Source organism: Corvus kubaryi, unplaced genomic scaffold (assembly GCF_017639235.1).
Source record: "Corvus kubaryi isolate FWS band 111438036 unplaced genomic scaffold, C.kubaryi_AGA036_p1.0 37341, whole genome shotgun sequence".
NCBI lineage: Eukaryota > Metazoa > Chordata > Aves > Passeriformes > Corvidae > Corvus > Corvus kubaryi.
The window spans coordinates 600,233-626,426 of record NW_024581112.1 but is presented as its reverse complement, the minus strand read 5'-3'; the positions used below and the strand labels follow the sequence as shown (position 1 = coordinate 626,426).

Here is a 26,194-nt window from a genome sequence, read left to right as displayed (position 1 = left end):
TCCCCCAAAACTGAGTAAAGCCTCAAGCATCAGCTGTGCAGTCATCTGTAGTGACCAGAGTGAGCAGCCTTGTAACAACCATCAATAGTCTCCAGAGTTAACCCTCACCCTCACCACAAAAACTCTGTGAGAGAACGTACAGGTTTCTCTCCTGCTCTCTATCATTCTGTACCTCAGTACGACCCTCAGTAGTGTCCAGAGTGAACAGCCTTGCCCTTGCCATCAGTAGCCTCCAGTGTGAACCTGCTCGGTCACAGGAAGGAGGTTCTGGAGAGGGGCACCTGGTTCCCTGTGGCATGTGTGGGTGCCCTGGGCACAGGGAAGCAGAGGAGGGGCTGGATCCTACCTGGGGAGTGTTTGGGGCAGGCTGGGGTGCTGACCATCCCCTTACTCCTCAGCTGAAGCAGGAAACTCAGTCTCTGTGCTGCTGCCTCCTGCTCGTCTCTGAGGACAACCACCAGCTCTTCTGCCAGGTAGGTGCCACCAGGCTAGTCCCCCAAGCCTGACCCCCACAGAGGATTACATGACACCCCCTGACATGGCGTCATCCTCATGGGCACCCCCTTCTCCCCATCTCTTCCAGGTGGTGGGGGACCGTGTCCTGGATGAGGAAATCAGCTTTTCCGTGAGCAGGGGGGAGTGGTGAGGGGTTGGGATGTCAGGGGGGTGGGCAATGGGTGCCACACGCTAACATGTCCCCTCTCCCCGCAGCTCACCTTTGGGCGCCTGGGGCAGGTGGTGGAGGATAAGAAGCCCATCACCTTGAAGGACATCAGTGAGGTGGGTACTAGCTGTGTCCCTCCCACAACTGGGGACATGGGTGTCACCCCAATGTCCCATGGGGCTTCCTGGGGAGGCCAGGCGTGCTGGTTCCAGCCCCATCTCGCCTCTCCCTGCAGGAGGAGCACAAGCAGCTGAGCAGCATGTTGGGCTGCGAGGTCACCTCCATGCTCTGTGTCCCTGTCATTAGCCGGGCCACCTCCCAGGTGGTGGCACTGGCCTGCGCCTTCAACAAACTGAGTGGGGAGAGGTGAGCAGCATTTTGGCTGGGACTCTCTGTGGGGCTGCACTCCCTCACTTTTGGGGTGCTGGAGCATTGTCGCTGTGGAGAAAGGGGGGGACCAATAGGGACAGAGAACTGAGGTGTGCCCCCGCCAGCTACACAGACACGGATGAGCACAAGATCCAGCACTGCTTCTGCTACACCTCCACGGTGCTCACTAGCACCCTGGCCTTCCAGAAGGAGCAGAAGCTCAAGTGTGAGTGCCAGGTGAGCATGTGTAGGGCTGTGTCACATGCATGTGTGTGCCCCATCTTGCACTAGTCACTGATGACATCCTCTCTGTCCCCTCAGGCCCTGCTGCAGGTGGCCAAGAACCTCTTCACCCACTTGGGTAGGTGCATGGGAGAGCACCCATGGTGAGGGAGTGGAATGGGGAATGGATGACCAACCCCTGCCCCAGCCCCAGAGGGTGGTGGCACTGGGGTCTCTGTCCCCAGCCAGGGAGAACCTTGTCCCTTTGTTGGGGAATGGTCACAGAAGGGTGATATGAGCTGGCACAGAACCTGGCACGCACTGATGCTGCATGGCTGCATGCAGGCATGCATGTGGCATGACCACAGAGCTCTTAGAAACGTGTGTGCACACGTGCAGCTGCGTGTGTGCACTGCTGAACGCACGTATGTGCTGCTCACACGTGCACATGCCCCACACAGCCCCCATCCCTCTGTGCCACCCAGACCTCCTGCCAGGGCCCTGAGCTAAAGCTCCCCCCCTTTCATTGCATGAGTGGGAGATGAGGGAGCAGTGCTGCCCGGCTGGGGGTCCCTGACCCTTCACTGCTTCCCCTGCAGATGATGTCTCCGTCCTGCTGCAGGAGATCATTACGGAGGCCCGGAACCTCAGCAATGCTGAGATGTGAGTGGTGGTGGTGGGGCACACAGGTGAGGGGGCACGGGGGGGACACTGAGCTGGCCTGTGGGTGTGAATGGCAGTGGTGTGTCTTGCAGATGCTCTGTGTTCCTGCTGGACCGGCTCAGCCATGAGCTGGTGGCCAAGGTGTTCGATGGTGGAGTGGTGGATGACGAGGTGAGCACAGGATGGAGTTGGGGGGCCTGGGGTTGTGTCCCTCCCCCCAGGCCTTGCTGGTGATCTTCTTCCCCTGCCTGCAGAGCTATGAGATCCGCATTCCGGCAGACCAGGGCATTGCCGGGCACGTGGCCACCACCGGCAAGATCCTGAACATCAAGGATGCCTACTCGCACCCGCTCTTCTACCGTGGGGTGGATGACAGCACCGGCTTCCGCACCCGCAACATCCTTTGCTTCCCCATCAAGAATGAGAGCCAGGGTGAGGGGGTGAGGGAGGCACACTGGGAAGAGGGGGGCACAGGTCTGGCCCAGGAGGTGCCTCAGTCAGCATGTGGTGGTTTGGTCACTCATCATGTGGACATGACACTGTCCCCAGCATGCAGTCACAGGCACAGCATCATCCCTCACCTGTGGGCACGAATCCTGTTCAAGGGGCACAGTCCTGGCTCAGTCTGTGGGCACAACACTGTCCCCAGCATGTGAACACCATTCTGTCCCCAGCCCACAGGCACTGTTCTGTCCCCAGCCCATGGGCACCATTCTGTCCCCAGCCTGTAGGCAGAACACTGCCACAGCACATGGGCATGACCCTGTCCCAATCCCATGGTCACAGTCCTGTCCCCAGCATCAGGGCACCATTCTGTCCCATGAATGTGGGCATGGTCCTGTCCTAGCCCTTGGGCTCAGTGCTGTCTCCTGGCACAAGGGCACAGTTCCTGGGTGTGATCATGTCCCCCCGCAGACACTCAGCACTGTCTCCCAGCCCATGGCCATGATTCTGTCCCAGCCCATGGGCACATGGGCATGATCATGTACCCTGCATCTGGGCATGATCCTGTCTGCCAACACCTGAGCACAATATTGTCCCTGGGCATGAGCCTGTCCCAGCCCCTGGGCACAACACTGCCCCCAGAATGTGGCTGTCATCCTGTCCCCAACCCACAGGAACAGCACTGTCCCTGCTACTTGGGCACAACCCTGCCCTAAGCCCATGGACACTGTGCTGTCCTCAGCACACAGACATGACCCTGTACCCAAAACAAGGGCCTGATACCCCTGGTGTCCCTCCTCTGCTCCAGAGGTCATTGGGGTGGCGGAGCTGGTCAACAAGATCAATGGCCCTTGGTTCAGCAAGTTTGACGAGGACCTGGCCACTGCCTTCTCCATCTACTGCGGCATCAGCATCGCCCATGTATGTGCTGGGGGATCCTCTACTTGGAGGGGGTCACACACAAGGTGGGGTCCCAACTCTGCCACAGCACAGAGGAATGGGGATGGAGGGATGTGTGTGTGGGGTCCCCATTCCTTGGGGACAAGTGGTGGCCATAGGATGGGAAGGGAATTCATGGGCATAAGAATGTGCTGTGGTGCCAGGGTGAGCTTGGGGCTGCTGGAGGGTGTCTGCCCACCCCCAGCACTTCCATAACCTGATCCTGCCCCACAGTCCCTGCTGTACAAGAAGGTGAATGAGGCACAGTACCGAAGCCACCTGGCCAACGAGATGATGATGTACCACATGAAGGTGAGGTAGCATGAGGACAGGGATGGGGACAGGGGTGGGACCCTCACTGCCAGCATGGTGCACCCACACTTTACCCTGAGGTGGTTGCACAGTTGGGTGGTGGTGATACCCCAGGGCTCTTTGCTCTCACTGTGGTTCATGTGGCCTTTGGAACACCTGGGGACCTGGTCACAGTGTGGGCCACTGGCTACGGCTCCTGCAGGTGTCAGATGATGAGTACACCAAACTGCTGAGTGAGGGCATCCAGCCCGTGTCCACCATTGACCCCAACTTTGCCAGCTTCACCTACACGCCACGCTCGCTGCCTGAGGATGACACCTCTATGGTGAGGACCATGGGGACAACTGTCAACAGCAGTGGACAACTGCCACCATCCCCTGCCTGGCCTTGGTCAGGTCATATACCCCAATGCTGGGGTGCTGGGGTGTTGGGGTGAAGGGATGTGGCTGCACCCCTGAGCATCGTCCTGCTGGGCAGGGGCAGGGGTGTCTCGCGGGGAAACTTACTGGGCATTGTCACTCCCTGCCACCCACTCTGTCCCCTCTGCAGGCCATCCTGAGCATGCTGCAGGACATGAATTTCATCAACAACTACAAGATGGACCGTCAGACGCTCACTAGGTGAGTTCCCATCCCTGTCCACTATCCCTGTCCCCATCTTCATCTCCATCCCCATCCACATCACTATCCACCTTCCCCATTTCCTTCTTCTTCCCCATCCCCTCCGTCTCCTTCCCTGTCCCCATCCACATCCTCATCACTATCCACCTTCTCTGTCCCCTGTCCATATCCTCATCCCTGTCTCTATCCTCATCCCCATCCAGATGACTGTCCACCTTCCCTGTCCCCATCCCTCTCCCCTAGCTCATTCCCAACCCTTCCCCATCCCATCCTCACCTTCATCTCCATCCCCGTGGCTGCCTGGTGGACACCTGGCCAGGTGGAGGTCCCTGTGGGGTGAGACCTCCCTGCATGGCTTTGCCCCTCTGTCCAGGTTCTGCCTGATGGTGAAGAAGGGGTACCGTGACCCTCCCTACCACAACTGGATGCACGCCTTCTCTGTCTCCCACTTCTGCTACCTGCTCTACAAGAACCTGGAGCTCGTTAACTACCTGGAGTAAGGCCAGGCACTATCCCTGTCCCTGTTCTCCATCCCCTGTCCTGGCTGGGGTGCTCCCTGCTCTCCTGCCTGCCTCAGTTTCCCTCCTCCCCCTCCGCAGAGACATCGAGATCTTTGCCCTCTTCATCTCCTGCATGTGCCACGACCTGGACCACAGAGGCACCAATAACTCCTTTCAGGTGGCCTCGGTGAGCCGAGCCCAGAGCTGGGATGGGGCAAGGGGGAAGGGGGGGTATGGGGACAGGGACAGAGCTGTGGGGGTCTTCACCCCCATAGCTCCATCATTCCGGCTTCTCTACCTTGCAGAAATCGGTCCTGGCTGCTCTCTACAGTTCAGAGGGCTCTGTCATGGAGGTAAGATCCCCCAGATCTCTCACTGCCCATCTGTCCTGGGTTCTGGCTGCATGGCAGCATCCCTGCCTGCTCCCTGCCTGCTTTCATGGTCCTGGCTTCTCCCACAGAGGCATCACTTTGCCCAAGCCATTGCTATCCTCAACAGCCAAGGCTGCAACATCTTTGACCACTTCTCCAGAAAGGTGAGCCCCCCACCTTTAACACCCCTCTCAGGCCACCCCCTGCCCATGCTGAGCCCCTGCATTCTTGCCAGACCCCCTGCTCCCCATCCCTGGATCCTAGGGGATGTGGGAGCTGGCAGGGGCACAGAGCTGGTCATGGCAGCTGACTTGCCCACAGGACTACCAGCGCATGCTGGACTTGATGAGGGACATCATCTTGGCCACTGACCTGGCCCACCACCTCCGCATCTTCAAGGATCTCCAGAAGATGGCAGAAGGTGAAGCTCCTGGGATGGAGATGGGGATTGGGATTTGAGGGGTGGTAGGAACTCATCCCACCAAGGCTGGGAGGTGGCACAGGTGGTTCCAATGTTGGGGGTGATAAGGGCTGGGACATGACACAGCAGGTCCTGGCTGTCCCCAGAGTCCTCATGTGCGTCATGATGGGGGCTATGGAGCTCTGTCCTGAGCTCCCCATCCCAACCTCTGCCCCACACTCTGCCCACAGTGGGATATGACCCCAAGAACAAACAGCACCGCAGCCTGCTGCTCTGCCTGCTCATGACCTCCTGTGACCTCTCTGACCAGACCAAGGGCTGGAAGACCACCAGGAAGATTGCAGTGAGTGCCACACCATGGAGCTAAACCCCCTGAATGCCATCTCAGAACCTGCCCAGGCTACCTGCATGTCCCCAGGCACTAGGGACACACCAGCTCCTCATGGAGGAGGTCCCTCCATGCAGGACCCTGGACCATGCAGCAGTCCCTCCATGCCAGGACCATGTCCCTGCTTGACTCAGAGCCATGGGGAAGGGTCTGGAGGGCAGGAGGGATGGGGGATCATCCCAGGCTGCACTGCCCTTGCTGATGCCTGTCTCTTGCAGGAGCTGATCTACAAAGAATTCTTCTCCCAGGGTGACCTGGTAGGTACCAGCTGGCAGGGTTGGGCTTGGCCAATGCTCAAGGCACCAATGGGATGGGGGGCATGGGCAGTGAGCAGAGAGGTCTTGCCTGGGAATAGGAGGAAGTGCTACTGGCAGTGACCCCCCTCACCATCCATACAGGAGAAAGCCATGGGGAACAGCCCGCTGGAGATGATGGACCGGGAGAAAGCCTACATCCCTGAGCTGCAGATCAGCTTCATGGAGCACATTGCCATGCCCATCTACAAGTGAGCCCCAGTGCTGGTGCTGGGGTGGGGAGCACCCCCTGCCACCCCCACCTCTGTAAGGGTGGGATGGGGGTGCTGTGTGTGGGGGGGTCTTGCAGGTGTTGGGGGGATTCCAAGCAGTGGGGATGGGGTTGCACTCAACTAAGGGGGTTGCACTGAAGTAAGGGCGTGCAGCCCTGTGCTGATGGAGTGCATCCCCCACTCCCCAGATTGCTGCAGGACCTCTTCCCCAAGGCGGCGGAGCTCTACGAGCGGGTGGCCAGCAACCGGGAGCAGTGGACCAAGGTCTCCCACAAATTCACCATCCGGGGGTTGCCCAGTAACAACTCCCTGGACTTTCTGGATGAGGAATATGACCCACAGGCCCCTGACCCCCAGCTCAATGGCTGCCTGGAACCTGAGGCAGGGCAGCCCCCTGAGGCTGAGGCCGAGTGACGGAGGCGATGGGGGGGGCCACAGCCATGGCTGGGCCGGGAGCATCCCCAAGCCTCATCCCCCAGCCAATGGGAGGAGGTTTGGGGGAATATCAGTGACTCTGGACTACCACGGCAAGGGCTGTGTGCTGCCAGCACCCACCACCAGTCCTTCCCCACCACTGGGTGACTGTCTCCGCCCTCCAGGGCAGGTGTTCAGGTGTCCTGTCCACCCAGTGGGACACTGCCTTCGTGGCTGGGAGCACCAAGGGACACAGTGGGGCTGGGGGATGGATGTGCTTTAAGCTGCCTTAAGACTGCAGGTCCTGTCCCCATGGGGTGACAATAGGAATGATGTCCTTGGTGGAAGCACCCCTAGAGGGGTCGGTCACCATGACATGGGTGTGCGTGGGTGAGCAGGACAGAGGGGGATGGTGTGGGCAGTGGATGGTGAGGGTCAGTGGGAGAGCTGGGGGATGGCTGTAGAGCATATGGGGGGTGTTGCCATGGGCCACGGATCAGGTCCACGGAAGAAGGTTGGCTCCAGCTGGAGGAGGGAAGAGACACCAGAGTGGGATGGCCATGGCCTGCATCTCCTGCTGGGTTCCACACTAGAGAACCAGCTCCAGCCTCTTCCCAGCAGCTGCTGAGCATCTGTTGGCTAAAAGCCCCACCTCCCTAGGACCCCTGGACCCACTCACCCGTGGAAGGGCTCATATCTCTCACACAGCCCAGTCTCATGCAACCACACAACCACGTCCCCTGCAAGGGCTACACATGCCAAGGCTGTGGGGTCCTGCTGGTGGTTTGCATGCACAGGGGAGGCTGTGCTCCAGAGGGGGTCCATCTGGTCCCATTTGTGTCCTTGCTGTGTCCTCACTATGTAGGTGTTCCTCTGAGGTGTCCACCTGGGAGCCTCCTCACTGCAAGCAGCTTCCCTGGTGACCGTGTTGTGAACATCCCTAGCTCACAGTGGCTTCACAACTCCTGCCACACCAACTTCTGTGCATGGATCCTGCCAACATTTTGGGATCCCTCTGGTCCTGCAGACCACCATGCATGGACCCTGCCATTTTCCCGTGGTCCCTCCGGTCCTACTTGGCACCATGCATGGATGCTGTTGGTCTACCATGGTTGATCTGGTCATGCATGGATCCTGGTGGTCTTCCACCACTCCCTTCTTGTCCTGACTGCCACGCATGCACCCCACCATCTCTTGTGGTTTTTCTGGTCATGCAGACCACCATGCATGGACCCCGATGCTCTCCTCTGGTTCCTCCTGTCCTACAGACCACTGTGCATGGACCCTGCTGGCCTTCCTGTGGTCTCTCCAGTCCCACAACCCAACCCATATGGACCCCCTCAGTCCCAGGGGCTCCACCAGCCTCCAGGGTCCGACCAGCTGTGTGTAACCCAGGGCTCTGTCACCCCAACCAAAGCCACTTGAAACACCCATGAGCAGGGGAACTGCGGTGAGCAGTCACCCTGCTGGGGCAGAGCTGAAGAGGGAGCTGGGGCTGAGGGTGGATGCTCAGCCTTGAGGGATTAGGGTGCACTGAGCCCCCAGGCTGCATCATCCAGCTTATGGGAGCTGAATGAGTCCACCACCACAGCAGGAAAAGGCGATGGGAGCAGCATGGGAAAATTCTGGCACTGCTGGCATTGGTGTTGGTCACATTGGGATCAAGAGTGGACATGGGGCCATTTGCCGCCCCATCCCCACTCCTCTGCAGAATCCCATGGCACTATCCCAAATGGTGCCACAGCAGGTCCCTCCTGGATTTGGGCTACACAGTGGCTGCTTCACTCCTTGGCTAGTCTGTTAGCATGACTTGCCTATGTTCTTAGGATACCTGGAGCATGTCTCTGCAGGAGCAATGGGAGACCCCAATGCTGAGCTGCTCCACGTGGATGAAGTGACCTGAATTCCTTCTGCCTTACCTACTCGGAGATGCCTTTAGTGAGATGCTTTGCCTGAACCCTGGTGGGACCCACCTGGTGACCGAGTCTGTCTGTTGGCCCATGGCTTTTCCTCCAAGAGCCCCTTAAGCCTTTTTCCCCCTCCCCACACTGCCATAGGGGGTAGGGATGGTCCCAGAAGGCAGCAAACCCCCAAGCTGCAAGAGGATAGCAGCTCCATCCCTGTTGTGATGCTGGCACAGCGCTGGCACCAACGTGCCAGTAGGTACAACTGTTCAAAGAGAATCCCTGCATCCCAGGGATGCCTGACGATGCAGGGATCTCTCCATCTGATAGATGCGGGGATGTCCTGCACTTGGGTTCTGCATCCTGGGTACTACACCATGATGGGGGCACACAGGGATGCCCATTTCCCAGCCGTATCCCACTTTTCCAGCCCCTGCTGCTGGTGTGTGTAGGTAGTCAATGCTTTCCTAGCTCCTGCCCCTGTATATACCCCTCTGGATACTGGGGAGTGCAGCTGGCACCCAGCCCAGCTCACCCACAAGTGTGCACAGGCGTGTGTGGGTGTGCAAACCTCCTCCAGCTTTTCTGTCCTTCTGTCTTGCGGCACTGGTTGTTCTGGACTCCAGTGGAGCCTGAGGAGGAGATGACTTCTCTTTCTTCCTTTCCTCCTCCAGCTTTTCTTATTCTCCTTCTCCTCTTCCTCCTCCTTCTCCTCTTCCTCTTCCTCCTCCTTCCCCTACTGTTTCTCCTCCTCCTCCTCCTCCTTTATTATTATTTCTCTTTTTTTGGTGGGTTTTGGTTTTCCTAAATAAATTTCATATGTCAACCTCCCTGTGACAGGTTGGTGGGTGGCCTTGTTGGGGACTGGGGAGATCCAATTAAGACTTAGGAACCCACAAATCACCCTCGGGGGGGGGGGGGGGCGGGGGAATCCAGGTGGGCTGTGTAGCTGTGACCCGTCAGGAAGTTCCAGCCTCTCCCTGGATGTTCCACTCCCATGGAATGCTCCAATGCCCCAGGATTCACTGATCCCCTCTGAGTGCTCCAGCTCCTCCAGCTGCTCTGGTCCCCTCCCTGTGCCCTGTTCCATCCTGAAGTGGTCCAGAATCCCAGGATGCTCCAATACCCTGGGATGCTCTTTCCATCCCCATCTGCCAAGTTGGGACCCCCCCTGCCTGGACAGGAACCATGCTGGGACCCATCCAGCCTGGCAGCAGGGGGAGCTAGGCCTGGGGCAGGATCCAGCTTGGGCTGGGGCTGCAGTGGGATCCTGGGCTGGGATGCAGGATGAGGCCTGTGTTGGGACCCCTCTGTGCCTGCGCTGGGACTGGGGAAGAATCCAGCTGCTCCTCTGGCTCCCATGGCCATCCTTGCACAGCCCCAGAGGGTACCCTGTAGTCTGCCCATCATCCTTGCATCAGGGCCGTGTTTTTTCATTCCTGCCGTCCTGCTAGGGAGCAATTTATTATCCGAGATCAATGCAGCACTTTTATCCCAGCCCAATCTGACAGCTTCATCCTGGGCTGTGGCGTTTGATACCCAGAGGAAGAGTCCCCAGAGGCTTTGGTGCTGGCACATGCTGGAGCTCCACAAGCTGCCAAAATTGGAGTGAAAAACTGCCCAAACTACCAAATGTCCCCATCCTGCTCCAAGCGCCAGTTCAAATCCTGGGATTAAATCCTTTAATCCTCCGAAGTAGTCCCAGAGCAGGGACTCTGCTCTGCTTATGGTCCCCAGCCAGGAGCTGCCCCCCTTCTGCCTCTGCCACTGATGGCTCCATGCCCTTGGGTGACATCCCTTCCCGGATACGTTAGGGTATCACAGCCACCCCTCCAGACCCTCACCGCAGCCTCTGCCCATTATTGCTTTCTTTCCTTTTGTCCCAGTTCATCCCTAAGGTGGGGTGCAGGTGTTCCCAAGGATGGGATAAAGATGCCCCGTGGGTGAGGTGCAGGTGTCCCCACGGTGGGGTAGATGTGTCCACCCTTGGTCCCCTCCATCTGCCCCACAGTGGCCGTGGGGGCGGGATAGGGAGGAGATGTTTCAGCCGGGGATGGAGGTACCAGTGGAACCACCTGAAGCCCGTTAATGATGGGCTGCTCTGCAGCAGGAGGCGGGCGGGAGGGGGACGCAGCCAACTGGGGTGGGGGGGAGGAGTACCGACGTATTCCTGCAGGGAGTGCTGGATTCCATTGGAGGAGCGGATGGACACCTCGGGGGCAGCGTGCGCGCGTGTGTGTATACCTGGGGTGTGTGCGCACACGTGTACGGGTGTGTATGCACATGGGGTGTGTGTGTGCACAGATGTGCACGTATGTGTGTGCATGTGTGTTTGTGTGCGCACATGGATGCGTGCACACACGTCTGTGCATGCATGTATGTGCACGTGTGCGTGTGCACATCTGTGCGTGTGCCTGTGTGAGTTCACGTGTGTGCGCACGTGTGTGCGCATGGCGGTTGTATGCAGGTGTGCGCGCACGTATGTGCAAGTTACGTCTCTGTGTTCACAGACACCTATCTCTGTATTCACACTGGTGTGTCTGTGTCCACACACGTGTCTCCATGTGTCCACACACGTGTCTCCGCTCACACGCAAGTCTCTGTTCACACACACGTGTCTCTGTATGATCACACACGGGGCTCCCCCCGCCCCTGTATGTCCACATGCAGCCGCTGGGGGGCGCCCTGAGCCGCGCGCGTGCTCCCGCCTCTGTGTGTGGGCGCGTGCTCGTGTGTCCCCGCGCGCGCACTGCCCCACACTCTCCTACCCCTCGCCGCCTTCCCACCTTCCCACCTCGCCGCCTCCCCCGCCGCCGCACCCCCTGTCCGCCCCGTGCCCCCTCCCCGTATTCTCTCCCCGTGTCTTCTCCCCGCCCGTGCGGCCCGCGCGCCCCGCCGCCCCCCGGGCCGCGCCGCTCAGAGGCGGGCGGAGGCGGCGGCGGCGGCGGCGGCGGCGGCAGCGGCAGCGTCCGCACCGGAACCGGGCCCTGCCGAGCACCTCCGAGCGTGTCCGAACGACTCCGAGCGGCTCCGACCGGTTCCGAACCTGCCCGAGCGGTTCCGAGCGGCCCCGAACCGGCCGGCGTGGCGTCCGCCCGGGCCGAGCCGAGCGGTTCCGAGTGTTTCCGAGCGTGCTCAAGCGTTTCGAGCGGTTCCGAGCGGGCCCGAGCAGGGCCGCACCGGGCCCCGCGCCCGCCCCGCCACTGCTGCCTCCACCATCCAGCCAGTAATTTTCCAAGCCCAGCCGGCGCTTCCCGGCTGAGCCCGCAGGATCGGCGGGGCCATGGGAGACAAAGGCACCCGGTGAGTGAGGACCGGGACAGAGCGGAGCATCCCGGGGGGGCATCCCCGGGCATGGGGGGTGGGTGGGACAGGCGCTGCCCGTGCTCTCCGCTGGAGCTGCCGGGGGTCCCCCGGGGTCGCCCTGCTGCTGGGATACGGTGCCCCCCCGGGGGGTAGTGAGGATCCGGCGACTGGGAGTGGTAGGGGGGTGTTTGGCGGGTCCCACCGAAGGTCCGTGGAGTTATCGGGGGCGTCACTGCTCCCTCCCCATGAGATTTGGAACCTGGATGGATTTGGGGTGGGGGAGGCTGTTGTCACCCCGGTGACCCCAGGGGACCCAGGCCCTGATGTCACTCCCGGCATGCGGCACATCTGGGGGTGTCAGGGAGCACGTGCCAGCCCTGGAGCTCGGGCGTGCGACGCCTTCATCCCATGGGAATTCTGCCATGGGGATGCTGTCTTTTGGGGACCCCTGTGCCGAGGTGGCTGGGGACCCCCCCTGTGCTCCCCAGGGCTCCAGGTGCAGAACGTGGCAGGACCCGCTGGGCTGCACATCCTGCAAGGTGCTGTTGGGATTTGAGGGAGAGGCTAGTGACTCCTGCCAGCCCTTGCAGGGAGGCCTGGGGGGGGGTCTCCTGTGACACCCACTCGCCGGCTGGCTCTGGCTGTGGCAGTGGAGTGGTGAAGGGGTTGACACTCCCATTCTTCACCCCACTCCCTTTCTGTCCTCTTGGCCATTAATAGTGGCCATTAATCAGGGATTACAGGGTGCTCCTGCTCACCTCACAACACCATCGCCCTCCCCTTGCTCATCTCCATGTCCCCTGGGCATCAGGGTGAGGGGCCCTCGGTGCAGCCGCTGTGCCCGCCATGGCCACAGCAGGAGAGAAGGATGAAGGGGTCTGGCCCTGCCTGGGCAGAACCTTCCAGAAACATTGCAGTGTTTTGGGGTGGCAGGATGGGAGTTGTGCGTTCATGTTGGACTCACCCAGCATTTTGGGAAGGGGCTGTTGCTGCTGCCAGCCTGCCTGGGTGTTGGTGCCCCAGCTGTGGCTGACAGCATCCGCTTCCCCCCGACTCAATATCCTGCATTCTTAAGAATTCATGTTGCACTCCTGGAGCAGGTGGACAGCCCCACAGATCAGGGGGCTGGGGCACCCACTGAGTTTCCCCCAACTGCTGGGTGCAGTCCTTGGGATGCAGCTGATTTGGCCTCCAGAGGTTTTCGGGTGCTGGGGGGAGCTTGGTGAGCGGCATTCCCATCAGCAGGCATGCTGACAGGAGAGGCATGGGCTGATCTCCCTGCCTACGCAGCGTGTACGGAGGGAGCCAGGAGGGAGAAGAATTAGGCTGACAAATCCCTCTTCCTCTCCAGTTTGGATCTCCAAACCCAAATCTACTTGGTTTGATCAGGAGGTTCAGCTGTGGGAGCTGATTTACTATCTGATACCCCAAAAGCCCATTTCTGCTGATTCCTGCAGTGGCACCCCACTTTTCTTGGGAGTCACCAAGCCCTGCAGTGGGAAGAGCTGGAATAAACAGCTGAGTTGATGGCTACTGGCACCATCGATCACCTTTCCCTGCTCTTCCCACTCAGCACCCAGCTAGGGCAGCTGCAACCCCCACACAGGATGCACAGCTACTGGAATTCCTGGCTGCTGGGATTCCTAGCCTGTGGCTTGAGGGTGGTTTCCTGGTGTCTGGGAAGTGCTGCAGTGGTCCTGGTACACCAGAGCCTACACCTTGGCATTAAGCTCCCCTTGCACCCTTCTTCTGACCCCATAGTCCCATCCAGCCCCTCTGTAGCATTCCACCATAGCATCTTGCTGCCAGGGGGGTGACCTTCACCTACCACCGGATCTGCTGCTCAGTCCCTCTACCATCCCATTCATCCTTCTGGATGAAGCCATAGGATCTGGGAGCAGGACAGGGATCTCCACTGGGAAGAGAAAGAGCCCTGGAAGGTGGCCCAGGAGGGAGACTCCTGCTTCCTGGATGTTGTTTGAAGAGCAAACTCTGGTAATAACAGCAGGATCCAGACACATACCAGATCCCACAGCTGAGGTACTTCCTCGCCAGGAAAGTCTGTGGAGTTCTGACCTGGCTGGGGGATGCTGCTGCTGAGCCTGGCAGGGGTAGATGGATGGATGCAGCAGGAATGCAAGATGCAGCATTGGGCCTGTGGGATGCTCTTGCTTTGGGATCGGCTGGCATGGTGCTCCAGGCTCATCCCGGCACAGCTGGCAGGGAGCCTCTGGCCGCCACCACGGGGTTGTGTTGAAGTGTATGATGTGGTTGCTGGCGGTTCCATTATCCCCGGAGGTCCCTTCTAACGTGGCTCTAGCTAATTAGATCCGCCATCCAGCCTTGTTAGTGTGAGAGCTGGCAAAACCCCTGGATTCTCTGCCCTGGGTTCAAAGGCAATCAATGGCATTGCTGTCAGATCCTGTTCCAATGCCCAGGGGAATCAAATCCTCATAAATCTTCCCAACCAAGATCCAGTGGACCCCATTCAATTATTGGCCACCCAATAAAGCCATCATTAGCCCTGGCTGGGTGCCTAACAAGTTCATTAAGGGATGGGATCCCTGGCAGGGAGAGGGCAGGAGAAATGGGATCCGGCTGTGCAGCAGCATGACAGGGGCTCGGGGAGCACTGGGGCTGCCAGCCCACAGCATGAGGCCCCAAGCTCCTGATGGGCAGCAGCGGAGGCCACTTCCTGCCTTGTGTCTCCTGTGTTTCGACACCAGGAAGGGCTGGAGGGGGAGGGAAGGCTTCACGCTTCCTCCTTTCCTCCCTCTAGATCCGGTGGCGGGTGAGGGTCACCCCACTGGCAGCAACAGGCTACCGTGTCCCCATGTGCCCCTTCCCTTCCCCCACTGGTGCTTCCGGAGAGAGCTGGCCCCCAGCACGTACATCTGGGGAGATGTGAGCTCCTGCACCCATGGTGTGGGGCCAGGCAGGGCTGCTGCACGCACAGGATGAGGGGGCACCCTGTGCTCATGCATACACAGTGTGGACCCAGCCTGGGCTCCTGCATGCACAGTGTGGGGCTGTGTGGGTCTCGAATTCTGTGGAGCTTCTGCACCCATAACGTGGGGCTTCTGCACCTGCAGTGTGGGGCTGGGCAGGTCTCAGGCCCTGTGGGGCTCCTGCCCCAGTGTGGGGCCAGCATGAGTGTGTGCCAGGCAGAGTGGTGAGAAATGGCTTTCCGCAGCGCCTGCCATCGCCTGCCATCGATCTCGCTTGCACTGGGTTCATTAGCGGCTCTGTTAGTGTCCCCAGGGCTGGGCAGGAACATCACCGCCTTGGCTGCCTTGCCTGAGGCGTGCTGGGGCTTCCCAGCACGCCTCAGGTTGTGATCCAGCATGCTGGACCCTCTTTGGGGTCTCCCTTGGGAGCTGGTCTGTGGGATGCAGGGTGACAAGGGGGTGACAGGCTGGCAGGGGATGCTCCTCATCCTGCTTTTATGTAACACTTCAATAATTACCCATGAAAATCCTGCTGTTAGTTGCTCTGGGCTCTCAGGAGGATGCATCCATTGCCTCTCCATTCCTGACTCTGGAGACTGATCCTGCCATGGCTTTCAAACCCCAAAAATTGTGGCATGCTGATGCCCTTCCATGGCACGTTGAGGCCTTTATTTCCCCCAGTTATTTAATTGGAGCAGCATTCCCATTAATTCCATCTTTCCTTGCACCAGTGCGGGATCACACCCTCACCAGCAAACCCTCATGACAAACATCCACCTGCAGAAGTGCTTTCCCATTTTGACTGGGAAAAATCAATCCCACAACCCCCACAGGGAAAAGCCACCCAGGAAGGGTCAGCAGGATGTTCCTGATGTTCCCAGTGGCTTGGGACACCCAGAAGGATGTCCCAAATATTTTATGTGCCTGGCAGAGGGTTCCTGGGGCTTGTCTGGGGACAAGGGAATGAGGGGCTTCAGCCCCTTATCCAGATTATATCCTGCTTCCTGAGCAGAGCTTGGCCAGGCTGTGCTGGTCCCCATGGCTTGCAAGAGAGTGGGATGTGGAGACTTTGGGGTGCAGGAACACACATAGGCAGGGATATGGAGATGCAGGGACACAGGGAGGTGGGGACACAGGATTTCAGGGATATGGGAGTGAGGGGTGTGCCCACACATCTCCTGATCCATCTTACCCCATTGCCAGGGTGGTGGTCACCCCCAAGCTGGCACTCACTGGCTGCTGCCTTCCCTGCTTGCCCCTTGGCTGGGTGTGGGCAGCTGCAGGCACCCGGGTGACTGAGGGCTACTCCTAGTGTGGCTGAGGGTCCATCACCCCGTAGCAGCCTGGGGCATTTTGGCAGAGCCAAGCAGCTGCCCTGGGAAATTGTTTTTTTTTTTTCCAGCTGAAACCACTACTAATCTTCCCGGATGGTTTTAATGGAATTTAAAGGCAAGGAGGGATTATCTGAGGAGAACCCATTATGGGTGGCTTTGTGCCAGGGCAGGCTCCAAAAAATCTGGCAGCGCCAGGCACCCTACTTGCCTCTGCTTGCTCCCTGCCTGCAGCAGACATGCATTTCCCAGCAGTGGCATGTTGGACCCACACCCTTTCTCCCATTCCTCTGTGGAGTCTTCCAGAGGGATTTTGGGAGCTGAGAGTGGTGTCTGGGGGCTAGTCCCATGTTTTGGAATGGGAATGAAAAGCTCTGGGGACAGGAGCACCCCAGACTTTTCTTGCCTCTCCAGTGGCTTTAGGATGCATCAATGTGAGGTGATGTTAAGGTGGGTTCACCCCAGGGGATGCTCCCATCCTGTGTGCCTTGACCCCATGGTCCCACACTCTGGTCCCCAGGGCAAGCTGGGTGCTGGGGTGCTGCTGCCCTTCACAGTAGTCTCTGGGCACCATCCTCATGTGAAGGGGTGGGCTGGGGTCCCGATGCCTCCCTTATCCAAAGCTGGGTCCTGGCATTGGGTGCTGAGGGTTGGATGCACCTGGCACCCAACAGGACTGTGCCAGTGGGTGCTTCTTCCCCCAGGGATCCTTCCTGGGGGGAAGCTGGACAGCTCCATGGGCAGGGAGCCAGGAGCGGAGTGGGGGGTTCAGGAGTGGAGGGTGCCCCCTGCTCCAGCACTCACCCCCCCTTTGCTGTTTTGCAGGGTGTTTAAGAAAGCCAGTCCTAATGGGAAGGTAAGGGGGACATGGTGGTGGAAACCATGGGGTCACAAGCATGGCTGGGAGTGGGGGATGGGCATGTCCCTGAACCCCAGATCCACCCTGCGCACTGCTGCCTGCCTCAGCATCCTACCACAGCAGCGGGAAGGGAAACTGAGGCACAGTGGGGCTGGGTGGGGCTTTCCCAAGGTCAGGGGTCAAGCAGACAGGTTTTGGAGTGCTGGGGTGCAGGTGACCCTGCCTGGGGGGGTTTTGGGTCTGTCAGCAGGAGCTGAGGCAGAAAACCTTCCGCCAGGCAGCTGCCTGCCCCGTGCCTCAGTTTCCCCATCAGGAGAGAGATGAGAGGGTGACACTGGGGGGCTCATCCCTGCTCCACAGTGGGGTACAAACCCCTGGGGCGACACCCAAGGGTCCCCAGATGTTAAGTGCCTCCAGGTCTGGGGACATCTGGAAAGGTTCCAGGCTTTGCCTGGAATGGGGTGGGGTTGACTTTTGGGTACCACAGGTACAGGGTGACACTGGGGATGATGAGGAATATGGACCTCACTGGGTGGTGACAACATGGGGGCCCTGGGGTTCTGCTCTGTGCACCCCTGATACACTGTTCCTCCCTGCAGCTCACTGTCTACCTTGGGAAGAGGGATTTCGTGGACCACATCGATGTAGTGGACCCCGTGGGTATGTGGTGGCAGGAGGGGGACCTCAGTTGCAGGGAGACGCATGCCAAGTGGGCTGGGCTGTCTGGGAAGAAAGATTTTGGGGAGCAGAAAACTGCCGATTTGGGATAATATTCATGTCTCGCTGTGGCTTTGCATATGCCCTGGGTGTGGTAGGTACAGACTGGCTGGCAGCTTGGAGGTGATGACTCTCAGTGTAAAGGGGGAACATGTGCCCCCCTCACCTGTGCTGGTGTCACCCCAAACTCTGCCTGTACATTCCCCCCTAACCCTACCAGCACATCCTCTGACCCTGACAGTGTGTGTCCCCCTGCCAGTGGTGTCCCCCCATCCCAGTAGCATGTCCCCTGACCCTGCCATTGTGTCCCCTAACCTTGCCATTGCATTCCCTGATCCTGCCAGTGCGTCACCCTATTCCTGTGACGCATTTCTGTCCCGGCCGTTCCCTTGCAGATGGAGTAGTGCTGGTGGATCCTGAATACCTGAAGGAGAGAAAAGGTAATGTCTACCTTTGGGATCCCTGGGGCCACAGAAGTGGCACTGCCACAGGGCGATGCTGGCATCTCCATGTAGTCCTACCCAGGCACTGGCATCTCTGGGCCCTTTGGTGACATTTTCCAGCCCCCCTGACCCCACGACAGGTTCCCTGTCCTGTGGAGAATGGGGGTGCTGTGATGGGCATCCCAAGGCACAGCTGGCTGCTGAATCCCCATATTCTCAACATGGCATGTCCTCAAGCCACCACTACTTCCCAGTGCTGGTGGGACTGGCATGAGCCAGAATGCCACCTTGCCTTCGTGTCCCCATGGTCCCTTCCATGACCCACAGCCTGCTACCAACTTCCCCTTGTTACCCTCTCCAGTCTTTGTGACATTGACCTGCGCCTTCCGCTATGGCCGTGAGGACTTGGATGTTCTGGGGCTGACCTTCCGCAAGGACCTGTTTGTGGCCAACTCCCAGGCCTTCCCCCCGGTCCCCGAGGACAAAAAGCCCCTGACGCGGCTGCAGGAGCGGCTTATCAAGAAGCTGGGCGAGCACGCCTACCCCTTCACCTTTGAGGTAGGGTGACAGCGGGTGCTCTGGCGTGCTTGAAGGGACAGTGAACCCTGCGATGGGGACATCAGGGTCCCATCTAGCCCTGTGGGGTTGTGGTTGGGGGTGAGATGCTGCTATCTGTGATCAAGACACAACTTTTGGTGGTGGATCTTCAAACTGGTGAGCAGAGAGCAGCCATCAGTAGGGAAGCTGCCAGTCCATGTCAGCACTGGGGGGTTCATGCTGGCACTGGGGATCCATGCCAGCACTGGACAGCTCTGGCAGGGAATGGCTGGGGGGTAGACCCCCTGCTTCATGCACCTGCTCCTTCAATTTCCCCGGCGCAGCTTTGGCAGTAGTGACCACCCACTCTGGAGCTCTATGACATTTTACAGGGCTCAATCCTATGGCCTCAAAAATGGCCCTGATTTCTCAAAATTCCCCTGATTAATTAAAGCCCTCTAAAATAATGTATTTTTGTAACACTTTGGGATTTGGGAAATGCAATAGTAAAATGAGGAAATCCTTCCTGGATTTACTTGTTTTCATTGTGGACAGGAAAGGGAAGTGCTGGTAGCCTCTCAAAAAGCTCCTCACCCCCCTTTCCCCTCCAGATCCCCCCCAACTTGCCTTGCTCCGTCACACTGCAGCCAGGCCCAGAGGACACGGGGAAGGTAAGATCCCTCCATGTTCCCATGCCACCAGGCTGTGATGAGTGGGCACTGCTGGGGTCACCTCTTTGGGGAGTGCAAAGAGGTTTCCCTGCCTCCTTCTCCTCCCTTCCTGGTTTTCAGGCCTGTGGGGTGGACTACGAGGTCAAAGCTTTCTGTGCCGAGAACCTGGAGGAGAAGATCCACAAGAGGTAAGCAGAGAGGATCCATCCAGCCTGGATGGAACCGGCATGCTCCTGGGGCTGGCAGCAGGAAAGGGGCACCCCAGTTTGCTACCCAGCTTGGATGAGAATGTTTTCCAGGATGAGATAGAGTTGTCTTCCAGGATGGGGCTGGAATGGGGGTGCTCTCCAGGATGGGGCTGGGATGGAAGTGTTCTTCAGGGTAGGGATGGGTCAGAGAACATCTTGGGGCTGGGATGGAGATAAACACCACTGTGCAAGGAGCCCAAAACTTGCTGTGGGCAACCTGGCCCAGCCATTGGGCTTCCCACTTGTAGCCCTGGTGGGCATCCAGACGAGACCTTCCATGGCATCCTTCTGACCCAGCAGACCAGAAGAAGGATTTGACCCAGAATGGGCCAAGAAAGAGGGTAGCCTGTGGGCAGCCTGAGTTCTCCTCTCACTGTCTTCCTCCAGGAACTCAGTGCGCCTGGTGATCCGTAAGGTCCAGTACGCACCAGAGAGACCCGGCCCCCAGCCCATGGCAGAGACCACCCGGCAGTTCCTCATGTCAGATAAGCCACTGCACCTTGAGGCATCCCTGGACAAGGAGGTGGGCAAGGACTGGGGGGGGGCACACTGGTGGGGTGACCCTGGGGATCTCACCATCCCCCCTGCCCTGCTCCCCTGCAGATCTACTACCATGGGGAGCCCATCAGTGTCAACGTGCATGTCACCAACAACACCAACAAGACCGTGAAGAAGATCAAGATCTCAGGTGAGGAGCAGGGCCATGTCCCCCACTCCATTGGTGTCCCTGTCCCCATCCCTGTGGGGGCCCACCCTGATCCCTATCTCTCTGTGTCTCACCCCAGTGCGCCAGTATGCCGACATCTGCCTCTTCAACACTGCCCAGTACAAGTGCCCTGTGGCTGTGGAGGATGCTGAGTGAGTACTCCTTGGGGACATCATGAGGAGCCCTGGAGACCTCGGGGGGTGGTCTTGGAGGAACCTTGGAGGTCTCCTGCCCCAGTGCAGCCCCAGTGGGATATTGCACTTGGCAAGCAGGGAATGGTGGGAGGAACAGGGAGATGGAGACCTTTTTTCTGGTGGCATCTTGGGGATGCCACCCTCTGCGTCCCCTGGGAAGGAGATGTTCATCAGGTTGGGGCAGGGATGGGAATATGTGGAGAAGTTCACCAGGCTAAGATCGAGATGTCTGGGGTGACCTGTGGGGCTGTGGGAGCTGTGGGTAGCTGGGGCTCTGGCTGATGGTGGCTGTCATCTCTAGTGACATGGTGGCCCCGAGCTCGACATTCTGCAAAGTCTACACCCTGACCCCCTTCCTTGCCAACAACCGGGAGAAGCGGGGGCTGGCGCTGGATGGGAAGCTCAAGCACGAGGACACCAACCTGGCCTCCAGCACGCTGTGAGCCCCTCCACCCCCCAGGGCTCCTGTCCCCCCTGCAGTGGGGGGGCAGGACCTGGCCCTGGTGGGCATCCAGCCCCTGCTCCAGGGGTGATGCTTGGGGTGGAGGAGACCCCGGGGGGGGACCTTCAGGAGGACAGGGGGCTGGTCCCCATGGCCAGTCCCTCACTGATGCCCACCTGCCCCTTCCTCCAGGTTAAGAGATGGAGCCAACAAGGAGATCCTGGGCATCATTGTCTCCTACAAGGTGAAGGTGAAGCTGGTGGTGTCACGAGGAGGGTGAGTGTTGGGCACCCCCCACACCATGCTGCACCTTCTCTCTAACCTTGGGACTGGTCTGTGCTGCAGGTGGGGCCCCATCACCCTTAAAGCTCCCCTGGGACTAAGCAGCACAGGCGGGACAAAATGTGTGTGGGGGCTGTGTGTCCTTGGGAGGGGACAGTGACTAATGTGTTGTATCCTTTGACTCATGCCAGCCTGCTGGGAGACCTCGCCTCCAGGTAACACTCCACTCCCCCCAGCACCCCCCAATCCTCACTGCAGCCCCGCATTGCACCCCTCAGCCCTTCAGGGTGCTACCACTCTGACCCCATGCCTGTCCTTGGGATTCCACTGTGTTGGGGATGCTGTCTCACCCAAAGCGAAAAGCCTGGCAGAGGTGGGGCTGGGCTAGTGAGGCTGGGAATGTTGGCAGGGTTTGAATCCTGCATCCTCCTCCTTGTACTGGAGTGAGAGGCCTGTGGGTGCTGCTGGGGAGAGTGAGCAGGGCACAGAGGTGGCTTCATAGGGCTGAGCATCTCTGGATGTGGTTACATGAGTCTCTGGGGCTTTCCAGGTCTTCATCCTCACATCACTCCCCTCCCACAGGGTCCTATGGGGACCACAGGACCACTCGTCCTCCCTTGGGGCACTTCTTTGTCTGAGTTCTGTCCTACCTGCCCCGGGGCAGCTCGGGGCTGTGCTCAGGCTGTCGTGTCCTGATGTCACCATGCCCACCGAGCACTGGGAAACTTGGTGCACCTCCTGCCATTCCCATGGCACTGCTGGCTGCAGCCTAAGGACAAGGGATTTGGATCCCTTCCATAGCTTCTAAAGACAAGATTTTTGCCGTGCTGCTCTCCCTCCTGATGCCCCTCTACTTTCCAGGGGGCCTGTGCTGATCCCCCACCCTGGGGTCCAAGCTCAGCCAAGAGCCATGAGAGCTGCTGAGCAGCTCCATGGAGGATAACACAGGGGTTTGCCCAGCTTTATGGTCTCTACAGCAGCTGTAATGGGGGGTGCTGCTCTACTCCTCCCCTGCAAATTTGCCTTGCTCTGCATGTAAAGTGCAGGCAGGCCCATGCTTTACCCTGGTGTCTCTTGCAGCGACGTTGCAGTGGAGCTGCCCTTCACGCTGATGCATCCCAAACCCAGGGAGGAACCAGTACACCGGGACAGTGAGTGTCCAGGCCTGGGTAACAGGGCCAGCATCCCTGGGGGTGGGTGGGGGCAAAAGGGGCCAGTGAGGCTGTGGGGAGGGAGATTCTTGGTTTCCGTTGACCCTGTTCACAGGGCCTCAGTGTTAAAACCATGGGGGTGCCCCCATCACCCCAATGCAGCCAAACTCTGGGGGGTTGCATCCACACACTGGAACAGTGGTGACAACCCCAGGGGAATCTCAGCCACCCCAATGGGATGGCAGTGATGACTGCAGGGGGGTCTCACCCACCCTGCTAGGAGGGCAGAGATGATCCTGGGGAAGGTGTCACCCACCTCGGTGGGATGGCAGTCACCACCCTGTGACTAACCCTGTGTCATCCCTTTGTTCAGTTCCAGAGAATGAAGTGCCCATAGATACAAATCTGATAGAACTCGATACAAAGTAAGAGACTAAAATACACTTCTCCCCCAATTCCCACATTCCATGTGGGAATGGGAAGCGTGGCGGTTGCATGGCACCCCCCCAACCTGCTAACACCCGCTGTGCCATGGGATTGACACGTGTGATTAACCCCACACATGTCACCTGTAATGCATGACGCGTGCTGTTCCCCTCTCTCTTCTCTCCTCCTTTGCCCTTCCCTGCATGGCTTTCCAAAAAACAGGAGAAACTGCAGTAAGAGCCTGCTGGGATCGTGTTGGGGGGGGGGGGGAGGTTGTCACCACAGTGTTCCCCAGGCTGGTGATATGTTTGGGAGGTTTTTTATCCACCCAGCTACTCCCTGCAGGTCTGCGGTTCCCCCGGAGTGGGGCAAATGCCAATGGCCCTGGTAATGCTGCACCTGCTGGAGAGCTTGAGGGCTCTTTTTTGGGTGCATTGGGCAAGTATTAATAAGGCTGTGAAAACTGAGGCTGCTTGCTGAGGGGTGCAGGGTTTTGGGGCCCCCTGAGCTGCTGGAATGTCGTGGCGGTGCAGGTTGAGTTCACCAGGCAAGCTGGGACAGCTTTGCGGGGCAGGGGGTGTTTCACCTTGCACCCCACCTAAAACCCCTCTCCCTTGTGTCCCCACTAGTGATGATGACATTGTGTTTGAAGACTTCGCCCGCCAGCGACTCAAAGGCATGAAGGATGACAAGGAGGATGAGGAGGAGCGGACAAATTCCCCGCAGCTCAATGACAGATAAGCGAGCCCCACCCTGCTCGCTGCCCCGGCCCAGGGACACCCCTACATTAGGCTGCTTCTCTTTTCTATAATTAATTAATTTTGTTTTCTACCTGTACTGGGAGCCTACGGATCACCCGATGGCCACAGGACCTATAACCGTCCAGCTGTGCCGTGTTGTCTCTTCATCCAGCTGCCAGAGCTGCTGTTTCCCGTGCAGGGCACAGCCAGGGGGGCACTGGAGGCAGTGGGGCTCACTATAACCCCGTCCCTGTCCAGCCCCCTGCCACTTACCAGAGCCCTTTCCTATGAGCTGCCTCTTTTATGTGTTTTATATAAGCCCAGTCTCAACACCAGTTTGCTACAGGGAGGGGGGCTGCATCAGAATAGGGGGGGTGTCTTTTTTAGGCAGCCTTCTCATGGGAAAAGGCACCTGTGCACCTCGGTGTCCCCTCCTTTCACCCACGGCCAGTCCCCCTCTGTCCGGCCCTGCTGCATGTGTTCCCTCCCTGGGATGCACGAGCCTGGCTTTGACTTTGGCCCCTGCCCCAGCTGCTCCAAAGCGGGTGGGCAGCACCCACCCTTCTCTTCCCCCAAGTACCCCCAAAGTGGCCACCCCAGGGGTCCTCCCAGCTGCATTCATTATCACACCAGTATAATCATCCTGGAGGAAACCAGCTCAGAGCTGAGAGCTGCTGGGGCCAGGTTAAGGTGGCAGAGGGGATTCTGTGGGTCTGTGCCATTGGCCACACACTGCTTGCTCTGGGAGAGGCCTCAAATGCCTCTTCGCAGCCATGGCAGGGTCATGATGGAATAGCCTTCTCCCCACCAGGATGTTGCCGGGATACTTCTGTCCTGCCAAGCTGCAAAGCCCTCCTGGTTGATGTTTCTCTCTGCCTGCATGGGATCTAGCACCTGTTTGGGGGTGGGGGAGAAGCAGGCCATTTGCCACCCTAATCAGTGTTTGATCAGATGCTTGTACCTCCCAGGTTGGTGGTGCTTGGACTCCCTCCCCCCCTCCAAGGGTCTCTGGTCCCTCACCACCCACTGAGAGGCCATTCCCACTATTTATTGTGCTGTTGCAGTCAGCGTTGTCATCCGAGAGCATTTTGTGGGGATAGCTCCATCCCCCACACCCAGTTTGTGGGGTGCTAAGCTGAGCCCACCCCCCTCCCCCGTAATTTTTGGGTAAAGCTGATGGGCAGCGTGGTACTTCTTTTTGTAAAGTGGTTCCTTTGTACTGATCATTGATACCTGCTGCTTTGGTTTCTCCACCCTGTCTGTGATGTTTCTGTGTTCTGTCAAATAAATTATTCTAGTTTATTAAACTCAGAAAAAAAAAAAAAGAAAAAAAGAAAAAATAGTAAAATACAGTCCCAATGCCTGGACACTTCTGCTGGCTAAGGACAGGGGAGCCGGCACAGGCAGAAAGTCACAGAACCATGGAATGGTTTGAGGTGGAAGGGACCTTGAAGCTTATCCAGTTCCAACCTCCCTGCCACGGGCAGGGACACCTTCCACTAGACCAGGTAGCTCCAAGCCCCATCCAACCTGGCCTTGAACACTTCCAGGGATGGGTCAGCCACAGCTTCTCAGCTGTGCCAGGGCCTCACCACCCTCACAGGGGAATTTTTTCCCTCCTGCACAAGGACCAGGGAGCAGCAGCACCTGTCCCGCTCATGCCACCCCATCCCTCCCACTGATGACAGCTTCCCTGGCATGCAGAGACATGTAGAGAGGAGCCTAGGAGGAGATGAAGGATTCTGTAGTCTGCAGCAGGGACTGGGCATTATTTTGGAAATGAAAATGCATGGCCATGCAGTACCTGATGAGCACAGGGCACTAATGAGCTGCTTGTTAAACAAGCCATGTCAGCGTGTGTCTTGCTGAGGAACTGCTCAGGGCTGATTGTTTTAAGGATCACAGAATCATGGAGGTTGGAAAAACCCCCTAAGACCATAGAGTCCAATGGTTCCCCCAGCTCTGCCACGGCCACTGAGCCATGTCTCCAAGAGCCACATCCAAACATCTGTTAATGCTGCTCTCATCCTCTTTGAGTGCAGCAGGAGCCAGGACTGGGGGATGAGCCAAATAACACCTCCATTTATTTATGGGCCTGAATTCGGAGACCTTCACGGAAGGGCTTTGGCTTGTTCCCTCACAGGCAAGGAAGGAGAAGCCCTGCCTCAAGTTGTGCCAGGGGAGGTTTAGATTGGGTATTAGGGAGAATTCCTTCCTTGAAAGGATTGTCCAGCCTTGGGACAGGCTGCCCAGGGCAGTGGTGGAGTCCCCATCCCTGCAGGGATTTTAAGAGATGTGTAGATGTGGCAATTGAGGACATACATGGTTTAGTGGTGGGCTTGGCTGTGTGTGGGTAAAGATTGGTCTCTATGATCTTAAAGAGCTTTTCCAACATGAATGATTCCATGAGTCTATGTCCCCAGCTGTGTTACCTTG

The 26,194-nt window shown here is 58.5% G+C and overlaps 2 protein-coding genes across 7 annotated transcripts in view; both read left to right on the top strand.

The window, feature by feature from the left end:
- PDE2A (phosphodiesterase 2A) overlaps positions 1 to 9,594 on the top strand; it is a 41,601-nt gene extending 32,007 nt beyond the window's left edge. For both annotated transcript variants that reach the window (XM_042031442.1, XM_042031444.1), the window contains 22 exons: positions 399 to 473; positions 584 to 625; positions 712 to 780; positions 900 to 1,030; positions 1,159 to 1,270; positions 1,355 to 1,394; positions 1,855 to 1,918; positions 2,011 to 2,089; positions 2,173 to 2,350; positions 3,171 to 3,283; positions 3,536 to 3,613; positions 3,816 to 3,938; positions 4,163 to 4,233; positions 4,607 to 4,729; positions 4,833 to 4,920; positions 5,039 to 5,086; positions 5,194 to 5,268; positions 5,426 to 5,525; positions 5,756 to 5,868; positions 6,132 to 6,170; positions 6,312 to 6,418; positions 6,628 to 9,594. In XM_042031442.1, the coding sequence (XP_041887376.1) occupies positions 399 to 473; positions 584 to 625; positions 712 to 780; positions 900 to 1,030; positions 1,159 to 1,270; positions 1,355 to 1,394; positions 1,855 to 1,918; positions 2,011 to 2,089; positions 2,173 to 2,350; positions 3,171 to 3,283; positions 3,536 to 3,613; positions 3,816 to 3,938; positions 4,163 to 4,233; positions 4,607 to 4,729; positions 4,833 to 4,920; positions 5,039 to 5,086; positions 5,194 to 5,268; positions 5,426 to 5,525; positions 5,756 to 5,868; positions 6,132 to 6,170; positions 6,312 to 6,418; positions 6,628 to 6,853 (2,094 nt within the window). In that variant the 3' untranslated portion in view covers positions 6,854 to 9,594. The remainder of the gene's footprint in view (positions 1 to 398; positions 474 to 583; positions 626 to 711; positions 781 to 899; positions 1,031 to 1,158; positions 1,271 to 1,354; positions 1,395 to 1,854; positions 1,919 to 2,010; positions 2,090 to 2,172; positions 2,351 to 3,170; positions 3,284 to 3,535; positions 3,614 to 3,815; positions 3,939 to 4,162; positions 4,234 to 4,606; positions 4,730 to 4,832; positions 4,921 to 5,038; positions 5,087 to 5,193; positions 5,269 to 5,425; positions 5,526 to 5,755; positions 5,869 to 6,131; positions 6,171 to 6,311; positions 6,419 to 6,627) is intronic.
- Positions 9,595 to 11,970: 2,376 nt separating this feature from the next.
- On the top strand, positions 11,971 to 25,065 carry ARRB1 (arrestin beta 1). 5 transcript variants are annotated; one of them, XR_006016608.1, is made up of 18 exons: positions 11,971 to 12,060; positions 17,168 to 17,198; positions 17,801 to 17,861; positions 18,314 to 18,358; positions 18,723 to 18,919; positions 19,510 to 19,569; positions 19,690 to 19,757; positions 20,205 to 20,340; positions 20,421 to 20,505; positions 20,603 to 20,675; positions 21,019 to 21,156; positions 21,352 to 21,435; positions 21,633 to 21,656; positions 22,522 to 22,592; positions 22,966 to 23,017; positions 23,241 to 23,251; positions 23,648 to 23,755; positions 23,857 to 25,065. XR_006016608.1 is itself a non-coding variant. In XM_042031435.1 (17 exons), the coding sequence occupies exons 1-17, from the start codon at positions 12,041 to 12,043 to the stop codon at positions 23,894 to 23,896; spliced, it is 1,293 nt and encodes a 430-aa protein (XP_041887369.1). In that variant the 5' UTR covers positions 11,971 to 12,040; the 3' UTR covers positions 23,897 to 25,065. The 5 variants fall into 5 exon arrangements, 4 of the variants coding, with proteins under 4 accessions (XP_041887369.1, XP_041887372.1, XP_041887370.1 ...); XM_042031435.1 differs by lacking the exon at positions 23,241 to 23,251; XM_042031438.1 differs by having other exon boundaries at positions 23,648 to 23,903.
- Positions 25,066 to 26,194: the final 1,129 nt, after the last annotated feature.